Source organism: Capricornis sumatraensis, chromosome 9 (assembly GCF_032405125.1).
Source record: "Capricornis sumatraensis isolate serow.1 chromosome 9, serow.2, whole genome shotgun sequence".
Lineage (NCBI taxonomy): Eukaryota > Metazoa > Chordata > Mammalia > Artiodactyla > Bovidae > Capricornis > Capricornis sumatraensis.
The window spans coordinates 52,222,610-52,244,222 of NC_091077.1; the positions used below are offsets into that span (position 1 = coordinate 52,222,610).

Consider the following 21,613-nt stretch of genomic DNA (forward strand, 5'->3'; position numbering starts at 1 on the left):
TATCAGACTAAAACGAAAACAAAACCAAAAACATTCTCCAGCCTCTGGGTCCCCAGAGAACAGTAACATTGCTCCTCCAGGAATATAAGCGGCAATGTGACAAGATCCTTTTCTTAAAGGGCAAGCTACAGCTTCCTGTCTTCATTTTTACTTACAGTCCTCCAAGTGAATTTCCTGACCGGTAGAGGGCAGCATACCAGGCAGAGCATATTTGAATACAACAGAGGTTGCCGCTCTCTAACGTGACTGCATCACTACCAGACGTAACAATGACACAGCTAAAATAGAAGAGCTCCATGTGCCATCTGGTGGCGAAAAAGGAGAAGCGCACACTGCAAATAAAACATCAAATTCCTCTAGTTTAAAAGGAATTAAAGTTAATTAGCTTTATCTGATGACATCCTTCCTCAAATCTCCACAAGTAAGTCTTCTGTGGAATCTGTATCAGCAGCCTTCATGCATAAGAGTTAAAGTTTTACACCACTTTAGCTCTCTATCCCCAAATACCTGTTGTAAGCAAGGAGCAACTCCTAACACCTGGCCCCACTGTATGGAATAAGAAGCATCACTCAGGACAAAACAAGCAAACCAACACAAGAAACTGAAAGGCTGTCAAAACAAGAGTGAGATGTAGACAGATAGCACCAAAGAAAGCTTATCCAAGAAAAAAAGAAAAGTACAGTATGAGAACCATAAGTTTAGAACTGAAAGGTATCTTTATCTCATTTTACAGGTGAGAAAAGAGTCAAGGTAGGAAGGATAACCCTTGGTTCAATCTCATTAGTGATCAGATAACAAGGTAACATTTTTGCCTCATCAGAAATTAGCCAGTTTGGAAGGAAGTATAAATGGTACAATTCTACACCAAGTAATTTGAGTCCAGAAATTTTATTTTTAATAATTTACTATGCAGAAATACAAGTATGCAGGGATAAATAGAAAATGTTTCTAGCAGCATTGCCTGCTATATAAAAATTAGTAATTTAAATTCTCAATAAAGGATCATCTTGTATTATTTTGACAGAATTCAACCATCCTTTAGAAATGAGGTAGAATATGAAAAAATATATATATGTATAACTGAATCACTTTGCTGTAGACCAGAAACACAGCATTGTAAATCAACTTATACTTAAATTTAAAAAAAGAAAAATAATGAAGTAGATCTGTATCTAATGATATCAAGAGATGCTGAAACGTCACGCAAAATAGAGAGTAGTATATACCAAATGGGATCATACACATCTCATTAAAAATATGTATATTCCCTCATATTTCTATAATGTTATCTTTTAATTCCTCTGCCCCTTAATTTTCCAGTAAGGTTCTATTTGAAAAGTTCCCACATTTTCTTCTCTGAACTAAAGAAGAATTTTGCCTATTCCTTTATTAGAATAACATATACATATGAAAAGTATCCTGGTCACGCTGAGAGGTGAGAAGGAGAATTTATACTTTCAGTGTGTTGAAGTGAGGATATGATGTTAGACCAGAAACTGGCTTTAGACAGGAACACAGTCACAGAGGAAGACACAGAAAGTAGGTTAAAGGAATGGTAGAAGTCTGTGTAACAACTTCTGACTGTTTCAATTTTTTCAGTGAAGTAGGAGAGTAGGGAACTGAATGGACTAGAAATGTTTAATATCTGATGGCCTAGTAAGGCCAAGCAACACTGCAAACCGAGCAGAGGAGAGGCAGGAAAAAGAACAGCCAGTGAGGCAGGAGAGAGACTGTGCGTCCTGAGAGCCAGGCGAGTAAAGCGTACCAAGGAGAGCAGGTTGTGTCTCCAGCGTGTTTGCTTGCACAGCTGCAGGTGCAAGACGGATAGACGGAATCAACCAGGACTGTGAACCTACCAACCAAGCATGATGAAATGAGAGAAAGAGGGAAGGATTATTATAATTTTGATGATAATTTTACCTGAGGAGGTGAGGGATGGTGAAAAAAGAAGGATAAATGAAGTGGCTTCCTAGTGGGTTCAGGACTTCCCTGGTGGCTCAGAGCAGGGTTCGATGCCTGGGTCGGGAAGATCCTCTGGAGAAGGAAATGACAACCCTCTCTAGTACTCTTGCCTGGAAAAGCCCATGGAAGGAAGAGCATGGTATAGGCTACAGTCCACGGGGTCACAAAGAGTAGGAAACGACTGAGTGACTTTACTTTCACTTTCTTTCCTAGTGGGGTTGGAAGATTGCTGGGGTTAGGGTACCAAAGACAGTGAGGTAAAAAGATGGAAGGTGATGCTATTACAAAACACCCTCTCATCCTTTTTCTGTTTCTAAACTTATACCCACAGAACCCTGTTTTTAATTTGGGGACCTTATCTTGGGTTCTCTAAAACTAAACTACTTCAGCATTTTATTTTATGCTGTTCCTGTGGTTCAATCTCTCTTCACTTAGCTTTCTATCTAGTTTTTACTACACTGATGGATACATATACATATTTTGGGACATGAATTGTATCTTACACAAGCAAAACAAGAAAAAGAAGGTAGGTAGTTTGAAATTGAGATTGCAGAGGGGCTGCAGTTCTGGTGATGATGGTGTAATTCAGATGGGTGAGATGGTGTGGAGTACAGATCACTGGAAAAGAAGAATGTAAGGAAATGTGAGGCCAGAATATTGACAAGGTCATGACCCTTCTGTATAGAAACTGCTAAGAATTAAGACAGAAGGAGTCCTGGAGTACTGCAGAGGAGGAATAACTTGGGGTGTTAGTAGATGACAGCAAAGAGAGAAACTGGGTGATTATGATTCCATGTAATGAGATTAAAAATTATGGGTTTTTAGGGAAGAAAAAGATGGACTGATCTGAAAGTGGCAATGAAGAACAAAGGGGACATCGATCCTATACACTGGGGTGAGGAGTATGAGAGGAACGAAACAACACATGAGAGGGCAAGAGGGAAAGCAGTGTTCAGGGAAAGCCAAGTTGCTGTTAGAGCAACAGAGTAAAGTTGATGACACAGCAGATTCTGTTAGCAATGGGCCATGAATTCCAGCGGGCACAGTGGACGCGTGTCAAGAGCTCAGATGAGATGGGAGGAGGCAGAATAGGAGACACACAGAACCTGATAGGGATTCGAGTATGAGAGATGAGGACAGCCTGGGATTCTGCGACTTCCTGTGGTGAGTGACATAAACCAACACAGATGACACAATATTAGATACAGTGGGTTCACGGCAAACAGTGACGGCAAGGTTTGGAGTACAGTGGGTATGTGCTGTGGTTCTTTTACACTACCAATGATGGACAATCACAACCCGGAGAAGGTGTAGTACTTATGCCACAGGCAGGAGTCCTTCTAACCCTAGGTGATACAGGTAGATTTATGTCTTTAAATCACAGGGGAGTATTATCTGATAGTATAGAACTTCCCAACTGCTCTGTGCTAACAGTCTGACCCTGCTCAAAATGCAAGACAAATTAGTAATTAAAAGACAAATGTTCACTTGAACGGCACTTCTGGTCCTAACCCTATACTCCTGAGAGGGTAGGGAACTCATGAAACAAGATGCCTTTCTGCTGAAAGACTCACTGAGTAAGGTAGAGCATGATGAGCTTTTAGAAAACCTTATATCTAGAGGTTAAAGTTCCAGAGCCTGTATAGATTCACGAGGAGATTTTCTGATAAAGATCCGACTGGGTGGGTGCCACCTAGTGGACAGAAGAGGCTCACAGGGAAAAGACCCTGAGATCCCTTTAGGGAAAGGGCTGCTTCTCCAACACAGGCACCTGATACAGCCTGAAGCCTTAAGCAAGCAGGCTCTGGAAGAGCAAGAGACAGATAAACCCACCACTCAAACCTAGGAATCCAGACTCACATAGTCAAATCCTAATTAGAATACTGTTATTTATGAAATCCTCAGTTTTTTGTCAGGATCTTAATTTCAAAATTAAGAGCTTTTTCAACATTACTGTCACTAACCACTTGAACTGTTCTGATGCTCACTATTCTGGAAATGCACCTCACACTTTAACAGGGCGAGGGCTGATGCCACATATTGTCCACCGCACACCTACTAAGGATGATTAGCCTGTGGATCTTATAAGTCCAGAAGTTTTTTTGGAAGAAATAAACCTAAAAAGAAAAACATCACTGTACTCAGAACATCAGTTTTCACTTACCAGCCTACATTTTAAGAGGCTATACTTTTAATGGGAACATGATTATCTACAAGAGAGAGTCAGAGTTAGAAGAAAAGCAGAATGAAAAACTAAAATTAGTTACTTTGTTTATACAAATAATGACCTGAGGCTACCACGGTGATGAAAATGTTCCCGAAGAAAAGATGAAAAAGAATAAAATTTAACTACTGAACATGTTCTCAGGAATTCAAGAAGTAGATTCAATAAAGAAACTATGATAAAAGATTCCTTGCTGATCACCCTAAGGAAAGTGAGAGTGAAAAAGGACTAGATGTTTTACAGCACTGCCTATCAAATAAAAATTCAAAATATTCTGTCAAGGAATAAATCAACTAAGTAAATCCCTGATTTACAGAAAGTCAGGAGATCAGAAACAAAAGAATAATCCTTAAGAGAAAAATGCATAAAGGATTCTGTAGTATCAATTTGGGGACCACTTCCTCTTTCTTCTCTGGTGGCTCAGAGGTTAAAGCGTCTGCCTGCAATGTGGGAGACCTGGGTTCGATCCCTGGGTCGGGAAAATCCCCTGGAGAAGGAAATGGCAACCCACTCCAGTATTCTTGCCTAGAGAATCCCATGGACAGAGGAGCCTGATGGGCTTCAGTCCATGGGGTCGCAAAGAGTCGGACACGACTGAGCGACTTCATTCACTCACTCACTCACTCCTCTCTCTCAGCTCTTCTCTTAGTAAACAGCACACATCTTCCCGAACCTTAATGAAGCAATGGCTGGAGACCTCTGACTACAAGAGGCAGATGTCAAGAGTAAGGTGGATGTTGTCTTTAATGGTCATTCCTGGAGGAGCCAGTCACTATATGGGAGGTTGCAGGTTATCACTAAAACGTAAGAGGAATACAGCCACACTTAACAAACAGCAGAAGAGTAGTATTTAGCAAGTGAGAGAGGAAACAATGTAATATTATGAAAACCTTGTGTCCAAATGACTTCCTCATCAAGACTGGCAACTGCTGGGCTGAAATCATCTAAGCAAGACATCTACTGTACTAGACACGCATGCTGTACTTCTTTCTCCAGCTGGATTAGTTTGACTAGAGTTGAATATACTGTAATCAGAAAATGGCTTCTCTTCTTCAACCCTAAATATCTGATATCTTACTTTCCCTAATCGAATGTTGCTCCTTTTTTGTACTCATAAGAGTCACTTCCAATTCAAGGATACTGGTGCCATGATGAACGAGGTGGTAGCAGAAGCCAGCATATCCCCCTCTTCAAAGCTTTCGTGTGGATCTCAGCCTTCAGAAGCTCTTAAAAGCAGGAACATACACATCTGGAAAGCAGGGGGCTAGAGCAGGACTTTGGAGTCACAGTCTGGAGTCTGAATCCTGCCTCTGGCACTTACCATAGAGCCTTGAAAAAATTATTTAACCAATACCTCTACTTCTTCATCTGGAAGATGAAATAGAGTGGTAACGGTGACTGAGATGCTAAAGAATCTGCCTGCAATGCAGGAGACTGGGATTTGATACCTGAGTCAGGAAGATCCCCTGGAGCAGGGAATGGCTACCCACTCCAGTATTCTTGCCTGGAGAATGCCTTGGACAGAGAGGAGCCTGGCAGGCTACAGTCCATGGGGTCACAAAGAATCAGCCACAACTGAGTGACTAACACTACTACTACTACTGAGTATTTACCTATAATTTAATTATAGCATCAATATTAAGACTGTGAATGAGAGACTTGGTTACTGAAACTGGTTACCTACTTGAAAAAAGGATTAAGAATGAAGGTGTTCTGCAATGTCATGCTAGAGATGCTCAAAGAACCAGAAACCTTGCCTTCACACTGAGGACTCTAGGTCCTCTGAGTCCTCACCTCTGAAGTTTCTATAGCTTGAAATTCTTTACCTGATGAAAACCTAAACTCTAAGAATCCTAGTCTTTTTCACTAAAATGTTTTCTGGGGGCCAGGCTGCAAGAAAAGGGCTCCCTGGGAAGAGTCTGTATTAAGTTTGCCAACCAGAACACCAAGAAAGGGAGGCTCTGCTCAGGAAAGGCAGAGAGCAGGTGAGGTCCCTGGATCACAGTGCATGCTGAGGCACTGGGACCACATACAGCACCTTCACCTGCTACTTGGATGTCAAGCAACTATCTGTCCCTGAGAAACACACATTAGAACCAGCCCTGACATTCAAATACTGCTTACATCACCACAGATTTGCAGAGTAAGTCAAAGGGAAGAAAAGCAAGAAAATGTGGAAGGAAAAAAAAAATTAAAGTCAGTAAAACACTGAAAATCCAAAGAAGAAATAATTTTTAAAGGAAGAAGTATTTGCTTTGGGTTGGAAGATAATTAGAAACATAGAGATCTAGTGTGGTTGATGACAAGTAGGAAAGTTTCATTGCATGGGAGTGTTGCAGATAACTGTTAAGAGTTGGGTAAACTATAAGTACTTATTTGGCAGGAAAAAAAAATCTCTCCCAGGAATTTCTTAAAGTGATTAAAATTTAGGCTGTTTAGAAAATTGCTCATGTTTTAATAATTATCAAGACTACCCTCACTAGTGCTTCCTAATAAAAAAGACTGGGAAATTAAGACAGGGTGACAATTTAACACCTGAAAGTCCTAACTATAAAGATATTTAAAGACTAGCTAGAACTGTCCTTAGTCAAAGTAACAACAAACTATTACTGATGATTATTACTGCATGAAAATCAAAACTGACACTAAATTGACTAATTCATACTTATTCTTTTCAAATTAAGATACAGCTATTTCTAAGAATAATTTAAGGGAGTGGGGAAGCCAAAGCTGTCAGGAAGTTAGAATCATCAGTGACTAGAAAGTAGTTTCCAGGGCAGAAACTGAGACTAAAGGAACATTGAGAAGTTTGGTTACACTATTGAAAAATAATAAAAGATGGGATAAAGTCTTGCTTAGGTATTTAAAAAACATTATATACCAATTCAGAGTGGGAATGTAACGCTGAGGAAAACCACTAAACTGAAGAAAACTCTGCTGCAATCAACAGCAATACAAATGTACAGAATAAAAGAAGGATGGTGACAGAGCAGGGAGGAAAAAGGACCCTGTCATTTGCAGTGGCACTCAGGGAAGCTACCAGAAAGAAAGTGACACCAGAAGCCAATACAGGGATAGATTCTGTGAACTTACAAATTAGCAAATTTGATGTTGATTTTCACTGTCAACCAGTCTTTGTTGATATTCTAGAGTAGTATAAGTCCTTATCACAGCGTTTTTAACTAAGAGAGTGGAAGTAATTTTCTGGGCTGAACTTTAGTTCAGAAGGTGGTAAATCTCTTAGAGGAAAAAGCACCTTTGCCTGAATGCTAGGGCAGCAAGACAGGCCTGAGCACTGTGATCTGTGACTCCCAGATACATACATATACCTAACAGCTGCCAGTAGCATGGGTTGTTTCAGTTTTTGTTTTTATTTTGGCCCTGCCATGCTTTCCTGGTGGCTCAGATGGTAAAGAATCTGCCTGCAAGGAAGGAGACCTGGGTTCAATCTCTGGATCAGAAATTTCCCCCAGAGAAGTGAATGGCTACCCACTCCAGTATTCTTGCCTGGAGAATCCCATGGACAGAGGAGCGTGGCAGGCTACAGTCTGGGGTAGCAAACCATGACTGAACAATTAACAGAGGTATGCCATGTAGCATGTGGGATGATGCCCCAACCAGGGACCAAACCTGGGCCTCTGCAGTGAAAGCACCGAATCCTAATCACTAGGCACCAGGGTACTCTCTCCATTAGGTTTCTTATTAGAACAAAGTGCAGCCTAGTATCATCAGATCACTTAAGGAAAAAGGTAGTAATTGTCTTTAAAAATGCTTATTTACTGGTGAAGGGAATGCTCTGACTGGTGAAGGGGAATGCTCTAAAGTTGGACTCAATTGTTATCACTAGGATCAAAATAAACCTCTAAATAAACAAAAAAGCTGGTAGAAGATAGAAATACAAAATTATTAGGTTCTAACTCAGCAGTGGCCACAGGACTGGAAAAGGTCAGTTTTCATTCCAATCCCAAAGAAAGGCCAATGCCAAAGAATGCTCAAACTACCACACAATTGCACTCATCTCACATGCTAGTAAAGTAATGCTCAAAATTCTCCAAGCCAGGCTTCAGCAATACGTGAACTGTGAACTCCCTGATGTTCAAGCTGGTTTTAGAAAACGCAGAGGAACCAGAGATCAAATTGCCAACATCCGCTGGATCATGGAAAAAGCAAGAGAGTTCCAGAAAAACATCTATTTCTGCTTTATTGACTATGCCAAAGCCTTTCACTGTGTGGATCACAAATATAAACTGTGGAAAATTCTGAGAGATGAGAATACCAAACCACCTAACCTGCCTCTTGAGAAATCTGTATGCAGGTCAGGAAGCAATAGTTAGAACTGGACATGGAACAACAGACTGGTTCCAAATAGGAAAAGGAGTGCGTCAAGGCTCTATATTGTCACCCTGCTTATTTAATTTACATGCAGAGTACATCATGAGAAACGCTGGGCTGGATGAAGTGCAAGCTGGAATCAAGATGGCCAGGAGAAATATCAATAACCTCAGATATGCAGATGACACCACCCTTATGGCAGAAAGTGAAGAGGAACTAAAAAGCCTCTTGATGAAAGTGAAAGAGGAGAGTGAAAAAGTTGGCTTAAAGCTCAACATTCAGAAAATGAAGATCATGGCATCCGGTCAATGAAGATCATGGCATCCGGTCCCATCACTTCATGGGAAATAGATGGGGAAACAGTGGAAACAGTGTCAGACTTTATTTTTGGGGGCTCCAAAATCACTGCAGATGGTGAATGCAGCCATGAAATTAAAAGACGCTTACTCCTTGGAAGAAAAGTTATGACCAACCTAGATAGCATATTGAAAAGCAGAGACATTACTTTGCCGACTAAGGTCCGTCTAGTCAAGGCTATGGTTTTTCCAGTCGTCATGTATGGATGTGAGAGTTGGACTGTGAAGAAGGCTGAGCGCCGAAGAATTGATGCTTTTGAACTGTGGTGTAGGAGAAGACTGTTGAGAGTCCCTTGGACTGCAAGGAGATCCAACCAGTCCATTCTGAAGGAGATCAGCCCTGGGATTTCTTTGGAAGGACTGATGCTAAAGCTGAAACTCCAGTACTTTGGTCACCTCATGCGAAGAGTTGACTCACTGGAAAAGACTTTGATGCTGGGAGGGATTGGGGGCAGGAGGAGAAGGGGACGACAGAGGATGAGATGGCTGGATGGCATCACTGACTTGATGGACGTGAATCTGAGTGAACTCCGGGAGTTGGTGATGGACAGGGAAGCCTGGCGTGCTGTAATTCATGGGGTCGCAAAGAGTCGGACATGACTGAGCGACTGAAATGAACTGTCATTAGACATGACAGTATTTTTCAAATACTGCATCCCTCTGGGGAAATAACTACAATGCCCCATCACAAAACAGCATGAAACCACAAAAATTAGGAAGTGAAGAAAGAAGAGGCCAAAACAGATCAGCTCTTCTAAAATAAAAGGGAAGATACGAAGGTGAAGATGAAAAGCAAGAATTTATATGAAAAGACAAACCAGAAGTCAGGATCCCTGGATCTGGTCATAAAACCTTTGGCAAGCTACTTAACTAATCAGTCTATGAACACTATGGAATGGAGATGACATACACCCTGCCTATCTCATAAGGTTTCTTTGCAGGCTTAACAGGGTAAAATATGTTCAAGAACTTTCAAATTTGTAAAACACAACACAAATGTAAAGTAACCGCATTATTATTTAAGCTGTCCCTCACCTTCCAAAGAAAGAACAAGTATATGGTAGCTTTGAGTTAAAATAATTTTCGTCCTTGTCAGTTAACATCAGAGTTACTGGTCCTTCTGGACTCTTAAAAAAACTAGCAAAAGAGACATCAGTCCCGTTTCTAGTCTTAATTTTCAAAGAGAAATTCCTTTACATCTGTTTCACTGTTTTCTCTAATATTCAAGAGACCCAACTACATGGCTCTTCAGTACTCTTACCTTTTGAAGCTGCAGGAGCAAATGGCCAGCAAGGAGAAAGCATCAGATATTGGAAAGAAATGGAAAAAAAAAGGGATCACGTATGGTTCTTTGTTATTGTACAAAGACAGTTGCTCAGCCGCCTGACCTACTAATACTAAGGACCCTGCCCAACTCTGATCAACTACGTATATAGGTTTGAGGGTGGCGCCTTAAAGGCAGTGCCAAAATCCTTTCAAGATGGGCCCAGCCTGAGCTCTCTGATGTTAATCTCACACCCCCACATGCTCCACTGACATAAAATACCTATATGTACAAAAACTGGGGACAAAACACATACGTGCAGCAGTTCTCTTTGCCAACTCCAGCATCCCCAGAATATAAAACCAAGCTTACTTTCTTCTGAATAAGAACCCCCAGCTCTCTTCAGTCCTCAACCAGGGAAGGGAAAGAAATGGGAGACCACCTTAAAGAACCTTCTAAGTCCTAGTCTGGCCCTTTGCCAGAAAGAGGAAAGGACTCACTCTTGGTCTGGGCAGAAAAGGTACTGGTAAGTTTGGCGAAAAGTTCACTGTTCTCAAATCGGTCCTCCTTCACCTTTGTCCAGAAGCAGTCCTGGGAAAGGTCCTCAGCAACAAACTGTAGATACAGGCAGGTGTTAAGAGTTACTAAGCCGAGCTCTGTACTTCCCATCCTAGAAAACTGACTGAGATGCAAAAGCAGCAGCTGGCTGTGCTATCAACATCTTTATACTAGAGTGAGACTAACCTGGGGCACAGAGAACAGCTATGCTCTTTGTGGTGGACCAGATGATGATTCCAGCTTGTGTGCTTAGTGGCGTTTATTCAGAAACTAGACTCAGATATGCTGCTTATCCTCCTTCTGACCCCAAATCCTCTACTTTTAGAAGCAATAAGGCTTTATTTTACATCTTCCCTTGCTTTACATTACACTTTCCCCATCAATGTGGCTAAATGTACCAAATTCGTTCATTTTATGAACAAGTTCCTTTATTTTCACTTGGTTTCCAAAAGCAAAGGACTGATATAGAATCGTAAGGGTCTCAAATACATACCATACCTGTGCAATCATATCCTGTGTAACTCATTTACTGGGTGGGCGGAGGTGGTAGGGGGCTGTATCCATAAATCTATGACTTTTGGATGAGTAAAATTATCAGTACCTTGCAGATCAGTGAAATGACTATTATCAAACTATGCAGTATCATGACACTCATATCCTCAGTAAAAAGGGCAAAAAACATTAACTGTAGGATAAGTTTAGGTTTTCTAGCAGAGTACAGGCTCCAAGAACTCTCCCAAGTGATATCTGGCATGCAGGATATGTCTATTATCTGCTGAATAAACATATGCATGAGTGGAACTTGAAGACACACAGACGTGAACCATAAGAAAGGGAAGTCCAACCATGCACAAAACACAAGGTAGGAAGCTGAAGGGTTTTTTTTCTTTATCTACTAATGAAGAGACGGACAGAAATTCTCACCTTGGACCAGTTTGGCCTCCGGAGCTGCACCTCTGGCTTGTAAAGTTTCTTTGGGGTTAATCCAAATGGCAGAACTGGGGCTGCAGGAACTCCAAAAGGGAGAGGTGGAGGAATGCCAGGGCCTCCAGGAAATGGAGGGGGTGGAGGGATTCCACCAGGAAGAGGGGGAGGGGGAGGTAGCACTCCTGGTCCTCCAGGCAAGGGAGGAGGGGGTGGGGGAAGGCCAGGACCTCCAGGCAGGGGAGGAGGGGGTGGGGGGAGGCCAGGACCTCCAGGCAGGGGAGGAGGGGGTGGGGGGAGGCCAGGACCTCCAGGCAGGGGAGGAGGGGGTGGGGGAAGGCCAGGACCTCCAGGCAGGGGAGGAGGGGGTGGGGGAAGGCCAGGACCTCCAGGCAGGGGAGGAGGTGGGGGGATGCCAGGACCTCCAGGCAAAGGGGGAGGAGGAGGTGGGAGGATGCCACCACCTCCAGGCAAAGGGGGAGGAGGGGGGATGCTAGGACCCCCAGGTGGGGAGATGAAAGCACACCCAGGTAGAGGAGGAGCAGGAGGTGGTGGAGGAAGACTGACACTGGCCTCAGGAAGAGGGGGTGTGGGGACTGATAAGGGGGGTATAACGGGCCCAGAGTCGCCAGGTAAAGAAGGGGCAGGGGTAACAGTAGCACTGCTAGGAGGGGCTACAGCAGTAACTGCAGCAGAGAGAGAAGCCACTTCTTTCTTGGCATCTTCCAGTTCCTTGGACAGCTTGGCGACCTGTGGAAATACCACCAAGAGGAATATGTCTCATTCCACTTCAGGGACCACTGGAAAGAACCTAAGAAATTACTTGATCCAAACTTCTCATTTTACACATGAAGGGAGTGAGAACAGTGAGTTGATAGGCTCCACCTAAAGTCACAGAGCTACTCAGCAACAGAGACAAAACTAGAATTCAGGTATTCATGTTCTTAGTTCAGTATGCTTTGCATTAAGAAGGCAACTTCAAAGTTTATGTTAAACTCTCCTTTTGATGAGAAATTGCAAAGATCAAGCAAACTAAATATTCTAGTTATATAATTAACATACGTGTTATAAATGTAGTAATATAACCACATAAAGTGATCAAGTTATCAGGTATCACAGATGATATAAATATCTATAACTGCAGAGAGAGTATGTAGGCATAGATCTGTCCAGAGATGACTAAAGTAAGAGAAAATTAGTAAACAGAACAGTTTATTTAGTATTTACTCCTAAAGGTACTAGAATATTTCTAAATTACCAGAAATATTATCTTTATCTCTGGGTAGTTCTGTGACTCATTTTATTCTTTGTGTTGTTATGTATTCTCCAAATTGTCTATCTTATGTATTACTTATTCCCAAAACAGTTCATGATTTAAAGAATTGCATCACCTAACTAGATTACCTATTAGTAACTGAACTCTTCCAAGTTGTGAGATGACAGAGTCCTGCTCCCACACAGGCTCACCCTGAAGCTGCTGATGGCAGTCACAGGTCACTCTGCCTTCCCTGTTGGGACATTACCTCTCCTGTGAGCTGAGACACTTCTGCTTCCAGGTCCTGCTTCTCTGTGGCAATTTTCTGCTTTTCAGAATCCAATGCATCCTTTTCTCCCTGAATATCCTGGAGCTTCTGCTCAAAGTCACTTTCCATCTTTTTCATTTCCACCTGGAGCTCATGTCGAGCTGTTAACTCGGAGTCCAGCTAGAAGAGAAAGAAATCAGGTTCTCCCTCTCAGCAAAAGCCCAGTGTTATTCCCCATAATTTACTGTTTTGTGTTAATCCTTTATCTGTTGAGCTCACTGACCCAAGGAATGCCTGGGAAAACAGGCCACCATGATTTTGACCTTAAAATCAGGGTTAAAGGAGGGGGAAGCCAGGGATTATTTCCACAGACTATCTATAATTGGGAGTGGTTTTAAAAAAAAGCCACCGCCACCAAGATTTTAAGGACATTTAACCAGGGCAGCTAAGGTGCACAATGCCAACAGTCTCAAGGATCAGAGTTATCAACAATAGGAGCCCTTAATCCAAGAGAAAAAGAATTCAGACATATTCCAGTTCCTATTATTCTATGGCTAAGAGGCCTGAGACATCAAGCAAACCCAAGTGCTGACAACATTATATGAGAGTGCCACCTGTCTTCCTCCTGCTCGGGGGCCCATGAACTGTGCAAACTCACAACAGACCAGCTCTTCATGATCACATCTATACCACGATCACACTTTCTCCACTGAGTAACCTATACCAGAAAGGTTTCCCCAAGGAACTGCTACTGTGTGCTGAACGCTTCCAAAATATCATGGGTAACTAAGTCACATGTTGGAAAAATCACAACCCTTAAACAAAGAAAGAAAGATATAGCTCAATTATTTTTGATCTCTCATACATACCTTTTTTTCCAGCTCTGTAGCTTTGGCTTCTGATTTCTCCACCTTTGTTTTATCAATCATTTGGTCTAAAAAGAAAGCAAAGAGTCAGGAAGTCAAGTTCCCAATTCTTCTCTGCCCCTCTCACTAAGCCCTTCCATATAAACAAAAGGAGCAAAGGTTTCCCTTTGGTTATTTTTCTTATCCTTCTTAATGTTCTGTATGAGACAAAGAAATGGAACTTTCAGCTAAGTTCAACATATAATTTCTGAGTGCCTGTTACACAGTATGCCCACCATGCTGGGTGGCACAGAGAATACCTACAAGTAGTACTTATGAATCTCTGGGGCCAGCAGGAGTTAGAGACAATACCTGAAGTCCCTTCAAAAGGTGGGGAGGTGTATGAGAAGGGAAAAATTTTTTTAATTTTTTGGAAATAAACTAAAAGCCTGTATATTCCTAGCATAGATATTGTTATATCACCAAAGAAAGAGTGAAAATGGAAATACCCATGGGCTAGAAAAGTACCTTCTCTGAAATCTTCACTGAAAGAAAGATGGAAAATGAAAGGTGGAAGCAATGTTTCACGAGGAACCAAACAGATGAATACACTTACCAATCAGTCCCTCAATGTCAATCTGGAGGTGCCGGCACTTGAAGTCAGGATCAGCCCCGTTCTTATGCAGAACTATCTGAGAAATACATTCTTCAATCAACTTATAGTACTGCGGTCTACAGAAGAAACAAAACAAGGTTACTAATGGAAAACCAAAATATAATTTTGGTATTCAGGATCAAGAAAGGTAAACTGCTTTGACAATAGAAGGATCTGAGGATAAATGTCCTGGAAAAGACTTTTTCATAAAATTGACAGAGTACTGCTGCCATGCTAAGAAATCCCCCTCTTCCGCATCAGCTGTGCGCATTTACTTCAGAAAGTCAAAACTTCTTGCCATCTGTCTCCCAGTGCAAACCCTTTTCCATCTAAAATTCAAGCTAGACCCTGCCTGTGACAGACAGGACTACTGCTGACTCTCTAGTCTATAGCTTGAATCTCCTGTTCCAACATCAAAAAACTTTATACTGCTGCCTTCCTTGGCTATCGCCTTCACCCCACTGTGAAAGAGGGCACTTCACTTGGATTTTGCTCTCTCCATTTAGGTTCAGATTAATCTTCCCAAAGGTTTACCGTCTCACCTGGCCTCATAGTCATTTCGGACTAAGAGTAAGTGCTGCAGGATGGACAGGAAGTGCTGCTCTGCCTTTGAATCCTTCACTGTGTTTAAGAGAATCTGGAAGATTTCACTGAAGTCAGTGGAAAAGGAGAAGAGGCTAAGGAAAGCATATACTTCGAAAATATGTCTGACAGGTAGCTTGACAACTCTTGTGAAAAGGAACAAGATGCCACTTCTATTCTAACAGCTGTTCCTCCTGTACACCCTGCCCTAAACTTTAAGCTATGTAAACTTCCTTTGGCCAGAGGACCAGTGAGTCAGTGGTACTATACACAGAGACAAAATGCCCAGTACTTGGCTTGAAAATCAAGCAACAGACAGAAAGAAAAAGGTAAGTGCCTCAAAGTCACTTGTGGAAAATATCGATACGTAACCAAATTATTCCCCATGTCAGTCTCAGGGGCACATACAAGTTACAGCCCTATTCCCTGACTTGCCTATGTCCTTCCAAAACCAGTTCCACACCTTAATAAGCTAAGCTATTGTGTTCTAGGAGATCTATACTAACTATGAGGGCTGCTTCCATGCTGAGCAACCCTCAGATGACCTTTCCCAACTTCTCTAGTCCATGCTGAGGCAAATAAATCCACAGCAATCAAAAGACACCTGCCTTATCTACTAAGAAGACAGGCCCTCTTCTGATCATCATCAACACACCATTCCATACAGGGATCTATAACTGAAAACAACTGAATGTCTTGTCTGTCTTCAACCCAGTCAGTAAAAGGATATTCCATCTCCATTCGAATGTCATCCAGCCGTCCCTTCAGGTCATAGGAATCTTCTTCTCCTTGTTCATCAAATACATTAAGCTGCACTCTCATATCTTCATTTTCAATCTCTCGAAGGTCCTGTCAATGTCAGAAATACAGGTCAGGGAACCCAGAAGTGCCTGATGCTGGCTAGAAACTCACACTTTTCATCCTGTCTTTTTTTGGTTTGTCTGGCCACGCTGCATGACCTGCCGTGGTTCCCCAACCAGGAACTGAACCCAGGCCACAGCAATGAAAGTGCTGAATCCTAACGAGTAGACCACCAGGGAACTCCCTCGACCTGGTTTTTAAACTGAAAATGGAAGTATCCCAGGGGTGGTGGGGCTATAGGGACAGGAGGAACCAGCCCAGCCTTTCTAATGAAGAGCTGCCTCTCACCTGCAACACTTGGTGCAGCCCCAAGCGCATCAGTTCACTTCGGATGTGAACTCGGAAGTCAAGTTCTTCAGCTGGTGTGATGAGAGCATTGATGAGCTGCAGGCATCCCACCTAAGATAAGAAAATTCAGCAGCTTTGTCAATGTTAGCTACTAGAGATCAAGACCCATTCTCTTTACATGCATTCTGAGGCCCCCAAATATAACCTAGCAGATGCAGTACAGAAAGGACAAAAATGACTTTCTGCCACAGCAAAATAACCCAGTTTAAAAACAGTCCAGAGAGCTCAGAGGGCAGAAGAACTCCGGGGATTTGAAAGTGCAATTTGTTCTAGGCCTTGGTTTTCCCAGCTTGTAAATAAATACCATGCCTTTTTTCTATCTCGTAATGAGGAAAACAGTTCTTTCCCTGCTTTTTAGAGAGAAGAGTAACCATTTTCCCTTCAGAAAGAACTCTGAAATATAAAATATATTGTTGGAAACCACTCCATGTGTTCTTTTAAAAGGTCAAATGAACTTCAGTCTTTCTATCTTGAATTCTACTTGTAGGTCATTTCACAGGTATACATGCCTTGAGAGCAATGGAGGTCCCACTTTTTAATCCATCCAGCAGTGGCTGAAAACGTTCCACCTCATCCATTTCAGCTCTTTCTGTCATCGCCTCCAAAACCCTTTCATTCCTGCCCAAGAGTGAGGAAAGGGAGAGAATTAGTCAGGTGCTCTGGTCAGGGAGATTACACAGGGGCACAGATCAGTTAGGAAACAGACAATATCAACATTCTGGATTTCTCAATATTCTTCTTATCATACAGAGCAGAGGCCAGATCACCAGGAAACTAAGGACCATCTCTTCAGAAAAATGCACTCCCTAAAAATCCAGCCCTAGACTCCTAACCATATTTATCAAATTAAGACCCCTGTTCTAGTGTGTATAAATCAGACAACTCTTGGAGGGGCATTTAACATTAACAGTTTTTAATGCCAGTAACATTGGCCTACTCCTAGAAAATCTACCCAACATAAATAATTACATAAATATGAAATAATATATATATATTGTACAAAAAATACACATATGTGTGCTCAGTCATGTCCAACTCTTTGCAGTCCCATGGACTGTAGACCACCAGGCTCCTCCATCCATGGAATTTTCCAGGCAAGAATACTGGAGCAGGTTGCCATTTCCTACTCCAGGGGATCTTCCCGACCCAGGGGGAAGTGTCTCTAGCATCTCCTCTTTGGCAGGTGGATTCTTTACCACTCAGCGCCACCTTTCCTTAATTCTAAGACACCATCTTCTGGAGTGGCAGGTATGTTATAAATTAGTATATCTGTCTACACTAGAAAATGATCCATGAGACTGCACCACACCATTAACAGTGATCACCTCTGCAGAACAGGGTTTGCCAAAGGGATGACATTGTTGAATTGTACTTCATATATTTCTGTGTTGTTCGGATTTTTAAAATAACCTTGTGTTACTTCTGAATTTTAAAAAATGTAAAAAGAAACCTTTGTCCTAGACAATACAGACTTTACTGGAGATCTAGGAGGCATTCTGCTGTACCTTTGATAACCAGCAGTACATCCTGTATCTCTTTAAAAACGTTCTTAAATATTAAGATTCAGTGTTCATGTAAGAAATATAGTCTTACCTAATATTTAAGAGTAAGTAGACACCCAAGCAACTCAATATTCCTCAAGACTAAGGAAGATGATAAAAAAGCAAACAGAAAAGAGAAACCACTCCAGTCACATACATGTCCTCTGGCTGCGGCAGGATGCAGAGGGCAGACAGCAGCTTAGCAGCGTCAATCATCATGCTGGGAACCGCAGGATCCATGGCTCTGACCAGCAGCAGAATTCCTTCTTCTGTCTCCAGCATGGTCTTGATTCCAAACTGGGAGGACAAAAACAGAAAAGGGAGGCTTAAAGATGAGAGCACCTAACCAGGGACAAGTTTACGAGTTGTTATGGGTTGAATGGCATTCCTCCCAAAATCCCGTATGTTGAAGCCCTAACCCCTAGTACCTGAGATTGTAACCTTATTTGGAAATAGAGTCACAGGCAGATGTAGCCAGTTAGATTACCATTAGGTCAGACTAGAGTAGGGTAGGTCCTTAACCCAATATAACTATCGTCTTTATAAAAAGATGAAACACAGGCAAACAGTGAGAACACCATCTGAACTCAAAGACAGAGATTAGGTGATGCATATACAAGTCAAGGAATCTCAAAGCTTGCCAGCTAGACACCAGAAGCTAGGAGAGAAGCACAGGACACACCCTCCCTCACAGCCTTCAGAAGGAACCGATCCTGTTGACACCTTGATCTTGGACTTACAGCCTTTAACCTTGATCTTGGACTTACAGCCTTTAGAGTTGTGAGGTAAATGAACTTCTGTTGTTTAAGACACCTGGTTGGTAGTACTGTGTTTTAGCAACCCTGGCAAACTAATAACAGGATAGAACATGTTTCCCAAAATAGCTAAACAGAAATGAGCATAGAAAAAATAATTTTCTAGCAGGCACAACAACTAATGTTCAAAATTTGCCAAGCCAGGCTTCAACAATACGTGAATCATGAACTTCCAGATGTTCAAGCTGGTTTTAGAAAACGCAGAAGAACCAGAGATCAAATTGCCAACATCCGCTAGATTATGGAAAAAGCAAAAGAGTTCCAAAAAAACATCTATTTCTGCTTTATTGACTATGCCAAAGCCTTTCACTGTGTGGATCACAATAAACTGTGGAAAATTCTGAAAGAGATGGGAATAAATCTGTATGCAGGTCAGGAAGCAACAGTTAGAACTGGACATGGAACAACAGACTGGTTCCAAATAGGAAAAGGAGTACATCAAGGCTGTGTATTGTCACCCTGCTTATTTAACTTACATGCAGAGTACATCATGAGAAACACTGGGCTGGATGAACCACAAGCTGGAATCAGGATTGCCGGGAGAAATATAAATAACCTCAGATATGCAGATGATACCACCCTTATGGCAGAAAGTGAAGAAGAACTAAAGAGCATCTTGATGAAAGTGAAAGAGGAGAGTGAAAAAGTTGGCTTAAAGCTCAACATTCAGAAAACGAAGATCATGGCATCCGGTCCCATCACTTCATGGCAAATAGATGGAGAAACAGTGGAAACAGTGTCAGACTTTATTTTTGGGGGCTTCAAAATCACTGCAGATGGTAACTGCAGCCATGAAATTAAAAGACACTTACACCTTGGAAGAAAAGTTATGACCAACCTAGATAGCATATTCAAAAGCAGAGACATTACTTCGCCACCAAAAGTCGATCTAGTCAAGGCTATGGTTTTTCCAGTAGTCATGTATGGATGTGAGAGTTGGACTATAAAGAAAGCTGAGTGCAGAAGAATTGATGCTTTTGAATTGTGGTGTAGGAGAAGACTCTTGAGAGTCCCTTGGACTTCAAGGAGATCCAACCAGTCCATCCTAAAGGAAATCAGTCCTGAAAGTTCATTGGAAGGACTGATGTTGAAGCTGAAACTCCAATACTTTGGCCACCTGATGCAAAGAGCTGACTCATTTGAAAAGACCCTGATGCTGGGAAAGATTGAAGGCAGGAGGAGAAGGGGATGACAGAGGATGAGGTGGTTGGATGGTATCACCGACTCAATGGACATGAGTTGGTGATGGACAGGGAAGTGCTGCAGTTCATGGGGTCGCAAAGAGTCGGACACGACTGAGTAACTGAACTGAACTGAGCAGACACAACAGAATTTTATGTCTTCCAAGAATAAAAACTGACTCTTACGTTTCTTTTTCAATGCCCTCACAAGCCAATGGAGTAATTATAATAAAATTAAACAGTCAGGAAGACAGATTTGCACTCAGGAACAAATCACTGAAGGCTCCCTAGGTTTAAATACTAAACAGACAGGGGGGGAAAAAGGAAATATTCTACAGTAGGAACATACAGGGGACAAAACAATAAAGCAGAGAATAAAGTAAACCTTCCAAAAATTAATAACTGCAGGTCAGGAAATCCAATAATTAACAAAAGTATAAACAGAAGAAGGAAATTAAGCCTTTCCTCTGAAACAGACATTACATCTGAGGAAAAAGATACATAACAGTATGTGTATGTGTTAATCAAAAGTTGCGGTACTAAAAGGGAAAGCTAGAAGCCTTGAATCTTCTATTTCTAGGTCCTTCTTTTTTGAGTTTGCCAACAGAAGAGCAAGAACAGGGGTCATGATGGAGTCAGAATGAGAACGGGAACAATCTTACCTTGTTATTCATAAAAGCTTTCAAGCAGCGAATGATTTCATGCTTGTTACGGCTGTCGTAGCCTCTGTGTATAGAAGACTTAATTAGTGAAGTCCCTTTATCCTACACCTCTCTCCCACTGACTTTTCAATTATAAACAAGGGTCTTATAAATAAATACTCCCAACTAGTAGCTAAGTAAATTCTAGCACATAGCACTTTGTCCTGAAATACTGGCAAAAAGAGATAGCTGAAGAAAAGAACAACCAGCTAATCCTCTCATTAACCAAGAATTTAGTATTATATTAAAATCTCCCCTTTAACTCCTAGTAGGCTCCTAAGGGCTAAATTCTATCACAATAGCATCCTATCTATTACTGCTTGCCTCATCTACACCAAAGGTTTCAAGTCTGTACTTTCAGGAGGCCCAGGACCTGTGTTTTGCTTTGGCAAGATACCAGGAAGTAGAGAAACCATACTGGGTCAGGTTGGCTTCAAGAGAGCCTAACCTAAGTCAGTGCAAGAATTATTTCAACCCTGAAGGGTATCATAAAGTTAGTCTCAAACTGATCATACGTATTTCCAAATGAGGTATGACCCAGACCAGATCACGGGATAGCTTTGGTCTAATCAGATCCTATTTCCAGACTAGATAAGAACCTTTGTCAGGAGACTCACAATCATATGTGGTATATACTGAGAAATTTAAATTCCTCTTCCTTTTCCTGTACCTATAATCATTATTCATCCTCCAGTCACCCCCATGATAAACCCCATTCTCAGCTAACATATAATGTCCTAGTCCTAACCTATTTCCTCCTTTACAGCAAACAGCCAATCCCTCTACTACCCTCCACCTAGAAGATGATAAGACTTGGAAGTCCTTACCCAGCAGTCTCCTCCTTCTCATCATGAAGTCGTTTAAGGATGTCCAATAAGGAGGCCAGGCCCTCAGCACCAAATGTTTGGACCCAACTGTTAGGAACAAAGACAATGCAACAT

General features: G+C 41.8%; 1 protein-coding gene across 2 annotated transcripts in view; it reads right to left on the reverse strand.

Annotated features, from left to right (window-relative positions):
• The window catches only part of DIAPH1 (diaphanous related formin 1), a 114,789-nt gene that overhangs the window by 56,665 nt on the left and 36,511 nt on the right, over nucleotides 1-21,613 (reverse strand). For both annotated transcript variants that reach the window (XM_068980820.1, XM_068980819.1), the window contains 13 exons: nucleotides 21,500-21,586; nucleotides 20,634-20,697; nucleotides 18,133-18,272; nucleotides 16,944-17,052; nucleotides 16,375-16,485; nucleotides 15,956-16,074; nucleotides 15,186-15,302; nucleotides 14,605-14,720; nucleotides 14,013-14,077; nucleotides 13,144-13,323; nucleotides 11,621-12,370; nucleotides 10,639-10,753; nucleotides 10,136-10,144 (listed from right to left, as the gene is read on the reverse strand). In XM_068980820.1, coding sequence (XP_068836921.1) covers nucleotides 10,136-10,144; nucleotides 10,639-10,753; nucleotides 11,621-12,370; nucleotides 13,144-13,323; nucleotides 14,013-14,077; nucleotides 14,605-14,720; nucleotides 15,186-15,302; nucleotides 15,956-16,074; nucleotides 16,375-16,485; nucleotides 16,944-17,052; nucleotides 18,133-18,272; nucleotides 20,634-20,697; nucleotides 21,500-21,586 — 1,982 coding nt within the window. The remainder of the gene's footprint in view (nucleotides 1-10,135; nucleotides 10,145-10,638; nucleotides 10,754-11,620; nucleotides 12,371-13,143; nucleotides 13,324-14,012; nucleotides 14,078-14,604; nucleotides 14,721-15,185; nucleotides 15,303-15,955; nucleotides 16,075-16,374; nucleotides 16,486-16,943; nucleotides 17,053-18,132; nucleotides 18,273-20,633; nucleotides 20,698-21,499; nucleotides 21,587-21,613) is intronic.